Here is a 6000-nt window from a genome sequence, read left to right as displayed (position 1 = left end):
AGGTTACATTGCATAGTCTCCCCTTTAAGTAAATAATGAAAATATGAATATAAAATATCCTCTTGAACCGCAGCATGCCTATTCCGGGGGGAACATTTGTCAAAAACAGCAGATCTACAAGCTCACATCGTGTCGTGAAGATTTTTGATGTACCCAGAAAAAACATGGTCCAAGTACAATTGTAACTCTGGTCCGTTTTACTAATAGAGGGTTTTAAGTGGTTAAGTAATGTCTACAGTGCATATTGGGTAGAATTGCAAGGCAGACAAAGCAAACACAAACTATTACATGTAAACCAGTGGTGGAAAAAGTACTCACATTTTTATAAAGTATTTTTATAATTGCAGTATTGATATAAAGTATCAATACTGCAATATAGAAATACTCAGTTACAAGTCCGGAATTCAAAATGTACTTGAGTAAAAGTACAAAAGTATTGGCATAAAAATTTACTTAAAGTACCAAAAGTAAAAGTAGTCATTACGCAGAATGTCCCATTTCAAGTTCTCAAATGTATAAAAGTCTTTTGAAAATAGCAGATCTACAAGCTCACAATGCGGCGCATCACGACGCATTGTGAGCTTGTAGATCGGCTATTTTCAAATGGCCGAAATGTAAATAGGGCTGAAGTGGTTAATGTATGTTTTGTAATAATAATATAAATCTACAAAGTAACTAGTATAAAGTTTTCAAATAATTGTAGTGGAGTAAAAGTACGATATTTGCCTCTGAGATGTAGTGGAGTAGAAGTAAAAGTATTGGAAATTGGACATACTCAAGTAAAGCACAAATACCTCAAAATTGTACTTAAGTACAGTACTTAAGTAAATGTACTTAGTTACTTTCCACCACTGATGTAAACACACCATCATGTAGTTGTACCAATACACCACATAACTGATACATTGTGAAGATGAGGATTTCTCTAGATAACTATTTCACAAATCCAACGGTTAGCTCCAGAACATGATCTGTCGTTCCATTCCCCGTCAAAAAACTCAACACAGTCTTCTCCTCCACCACTAGGATTACCATGGTACTGGCGCCAGTACCTAGAAGTAGGAACATTTAATACATCACAATACGTCACAATAATGTTTCTTCTCTCTAAATCTTTTGTTTTCTAATATAACTTCAAAATGATGTTATAGATATGACATAGACATTAACTGGATAATTTATAGCGTTTAATACCATTTTGAAAAAGATGTTAGGATGAAATATGTGAAATGTAGTTAAAAATGTTTGATGAAACGAAGACTAGAAGAATGATGGTCAAGTCTTACGTTGCTGTGGTCAGTGGTTTTCCATCTACCCACTTCCAGACTCCTTCTGTCTCTCTGTCAGTCATTCCCACCCACACCCTCTGGTTTCTGTTTACGTCGTCGGTGGTGACATATCTGCCAACAACTCTGTCAACAAGTCTGACAACAAAGTCCTGGACATAAAAGCAGCTGGTTACTGAAGTACAATCTGTACAATAGATGTATGTCCCAACAAAATGGAATAGCAGCATGCACTAATGGACACGCACGCACACACACGCACACACGCACACACACACACACACACACACACACACACACACACACACACACACACACACACACGTTCACATCGATGAGCAAAACCCACATCTAAAGGCATGAAACACAAGGCCAGCTATAATGCAAATAAGTCTGTCATGCGTTACACTCTCTCTCACACACACACACACACACACACACACACACACACACACACACACACACACACACACACACACACACACACACACACACACACACACACACACACATGCACACACACCCACACACACACACACACACACACACACACACACACACACACACACACACACACACACACACACACACACACACACACACACACACACACACAATCATACTGTACCTGTTTTTCTCTGCTGTTTATGATCATCAGGTCAGATTGTTTGCCTGTACAGTACTGTCTGCTCTCCTCCCAGGTTTTCCACTCAGTAGAGAGGTAATAGCACACACCATCACCAAGTGTAAATCCAGGTGATTCTAACAACAAAAAATAATGTTAGACATTGTTTTTATGTGCTCAGATGAATGACAAATGATGAACAACATGATAAGAATGTATTAAAAAAACTGTGATATCTCACTGACCACAATTACGCCTCTTCAGTTCATTCAGGTTATGTTCGGTTTGTAACTGGTCAAAACTGGTCTTCCACTGGTCTCTCTCTTCCAGCCTGATCTCCAGAGAATACCGTAACATTGCACGGAACGAGTGCACTTCATTCCGTGGATAGTCGCCTCGGAACTCCCAAATTGCGTGCATATGTACGGCGAGTCCCACGGTGGGCGTAACCAGTCGCAACACGGAAAAACCCGGAAGCAGAGCAGTCCGCACAATAAAATTTACGATTCTGTGCCTATCGGTACATAACTCAAACGGCGCTGAGTAGGCACAGGCGAATGTCCCACCGTTCAGGACGGCAACTCGGTCGCCTTAGCTCCCTCGGTGGTCCTTCACGGGGGGACAATTCGCCTGTGACTGCGCGCCTCCGAAATGGTTTTGTCACAAAGGCAGCGCCGTACCATATGCACGCAATTCGGGAGTTCCGAGGCGGCTATCCACGGAATGAAGTGCACTCGTTCCGTGCAATGTTACGGTAATCTCTGGAGATCGGGGCTCTCTTCAGTCATGTTGTCAAGTCTGGTCTGAAACTGATCAAAAATGGTCTGCAACTGATCAAAAATGGTCTGCAACTTGTCTCTCTGTTCAGTCATGTTTTTGAGTCTGGTCTGGTCAAAACTGGACTGCAGGTTGTGTTTCTCTTTAATCAATACAAAACCTGTAAGAAGGAGAATCAACAAACTGATGAGTTTTACATTCAACTTTGGTTGATAGTTATCTTCATTTGACATCAATGATACAGAGAGGGCCCTATTTTGGGGAAACAGGTGAACTGGCATGAAAAGCAGTCCACAACATGGGGCGTTGGGTGCACATCAAATTGACAGACATTTGATGTATAACAATAGGGTGGAGTACCTGCAGCCAATGATGAGGCAGGAAGGATCAGATCACTGAATATATTATCATGTTGCAGGTGGATTCAATCATGACCAATCAAATGGAAAGGGGAGTGTCATACCATCACCGGGGGAGAAGGACTTGCATACTGGGAGTGATGGAGAAGTACTCACATCTTTTACCTAAGTAAAAGTATCAATACCACAATGTAAAAATAATCTTACAAGTAAAAGTTTGATATTTAAAATGTACATGTGTAAAAGTACAAAAGTATTGGCATCAATATGTAGTTAAAGTACCAAAAGTAAAAGTACTCAATATGCTTTTCAAAATGTATAGAAATCTTTTTAAAATAGCAGATCTATAAGCCCACAACGTGTCGCAGTGCGACGACTTTTAGATCGGCTATTTTCAAATAGCCAAAGTTTATGTATGTTTTGAGGTTAATATATGTTTTGTAATAAATATTGAAAATCTGCAAAGTAACTTGTAACTAAAGTATTCGTCTGAGATGTAGTAGAGCAGAAGTAAAAGTTTTGTAAAATGGAAATCAGAATGCTTGTTACATTCCAAAACTATCTGCCTTCAGTAACATCTTTGGCTTAGGCAGATTGTAACAAGCATTCTGAGGATATAGGCAATAATGCAGGGTGAGTCAGCAGTGTTAGAAGAGTAGAGTTATAGCCAAAATATGACTTAGGCAATTATGCTATGAGGCTAACGAAATGTAGAAATAACAAATAATAATACAAATGTAGAGTACTACACAATTGCACCTGATTGTTTATGAAGATATAGAAATAGGCTGGATTTCAGCATGTGCAGTGCACAGCTGAGATCTAGCTTGACTTTGTTGTAATACATTATAATGATTTTATAATGCATGATTAAATGTCACTGTATAAGTAATCATTGGGTGCTTCAATTAAAGTAAAATAAATTGCATTGAATGTATGAAAGAACAACACAAAAAGTGTCTGCCTACGCCTTCAGGAATGTAATTACACATGAGTATTTATGAGTTAAAAGCAGAATATGCATTCTAAGTATGCTTATAATGCATTATAGACATGGGATGCATATAAGAGTTACCATCATTTTGCCATAGGGACACGGACTGCAAAGAGGAGAAATGAACTGCGTCGCTCTGAGACCAACGCAACGGGTTGACGGACGCACATCTGGGAGATTGGAGGTGTGAAGTGACAATAACTGCTGTCTATTATTTTCTATAGGCTACCTACAACAAAGCTGCATGCTACTGCAGCAGTAGTGGCAGACACCAAACGAGAGAATGGCCTGGGATCAGATACAGATTCATAGTGTTCTTCTTCAACACATATTCTCGCAGGAGGACACCTACACGAGTTGTATTTGTCTCACGGGCCACCACATTGACAGCTCTGGTCTAGGAGGTCCTATACAGCAGTTATTTTTTGGGGGGGTTGGTGCATACATGGCCATGAGAAATATTGTCTATATTTTGGACTGTAGTCCCTGAGTATGCTCTGATTATACTGGACTCGCAAAAATGTGTCTCTCTCACTCTTTAAACACTACTGTACATAAACACCTGAAGAAAAGATTCAATGATGTCAGGCTATGATCCAAATATAACAGTGTGAGTTAACTAATCAGTAAGTCAACTATACACCTCTCCGCCCACACCTGTGCACGATGAGTCCTTAAACACCAAACACGCAGGCCCAGAAAAACAAGACACTTCGCCTACAGACATTTTAAATATGCCCGTCCACCGCATGCCTCACACCAATCCACCTGCCTCACAATAGAGCCCAAAGTATTTCAATCAACATCCATCCACAGTAAAGATAGTGTTTATAGAATGATACTCACAGAGTATGACCAGTATGCCAACCAATAGGAGAAGACACAGCAGCCCCACACACACTGCAACAGCTTTGAAACCATTCTGCTTTGACTCTTCACAGCCTGAAAAACATACGACACCAACATTAAGACACACTCACCTTAGGTTTTTAGAGTTTTGTCCCAAAATAAGTGACGATGACAATAAAATGATGTTGATGGTATGCTGTAAGTCATTTATATTCTTAATTGACTGAGCTGAAATTAATGTAGAGTAGCATTCAGAGTCACTGTTTCTGATTATTATTATTATTATTATTATTATTATTATTATTATTATTATTATTATTACCCTTATTACCCTTATTACCCTTATTATTGTTATTATTTTAAGCAGGGCAATGTTCATGTATAGTATGACACCTTGAATTGTTTTTGAAAGAGTAGTGTTTACCCACTTCTCCAGACGTCCACTATATACACTGTCCTTGTGTAACATCCATGCACGTGTTAGGTAACCTTTGTACATATTTTTTTTTATTTTACCTCCATGCTGCTCTTGTGTGCTGTGTTGTTCTGTGCAGCATCCTGCTTTGTCCCAGAGTCAAGGTCGTCTGCAGTCACATAGATGGGGTCTTCTCTCTCTCCTCTCTCCTCCATCTCCATCTGTCTCTCTCCTCTGACCTTCTTCGTCAGACCTGGCCCGCTATTAACATACACGTCCTCAGGCATTGTAGTTCATTGTCAAACTGCATGTGCTCTACAACTTGTTGGAGAACTTAAAGTCACAAAAGAGGAAGATGATGATGAATGCTTTGAAAGAATAGTGAAGTATTATTGTTCTACCATGCAAACTTCCCATTAAGTAAATGCAAGCAGCCTTCCGATAAACGGGACAATGTAAACACTAATGTAATGTCATTCTTCTTCTTTTTTTGTCTCAGCCAGGCCAGATGGCTGATTATAATATGTATCTGTTCAATTCAATTCAATTCAATTTTATTAAAGTGTCAAATCACAACAAGTTGTCTCAAGACACTTTACATGTAGAGAAGAGACCCGACATCCCACCCTGAGCAAGCAATTTTGCGACAGTGGCAACGAAAAACTCCCTCTTAACTGGAAGAAACGTCGGGCAGA

General features: G+C 39.5%; 1 protein-coding gene across 1 annotated transcript; it reads right to left on the bottom strand.

Annotated features, from left to right (window-relative positions):
- Positions 1-628: 628 nt before the first annotated feature.
- LOC308099953 (asialoglycoprotein receptor 2-like) lies at positions 629-2323 on the bottom strand. The gene is made up of 4 exons (XM_080448845.1): positions 2157-2323; positions 1915-2048; positions 1287-1438; positions 629-1052 (listed from the first exon to the last, which is right to left on the bottom strand). Exons 1-4 carry the CDS (start codon positions 2266-2268, stop codon positions 926-928), a joined length of 525 nt encoding a protein of 174 aa, XP_080304971.1. The 5' UTR covers positions 2269-2323; the 3' UTR covers positions 629-925.
- Positions 2324-6000: the final 3677 nt, after the last annotated feature.

The sequence above is a fragment of the Gymnoscopelus braueri genome, assembly GCF_963280865.1.
Source record: "Gymnoscopelus braueri genome assembly, chromosome: 14".
Classification (NCBI taxonomy): domain Eukaryota; kingdom Metazoa; phylum Chordata; class Actinopteri; order Myctophiformes; family Myctophidae; genus Gymnoscopelus; species Gymnoscopelus braueri.
This window is presented reverse-complemented; position numbering and strand designations above follow the sequence as displayed.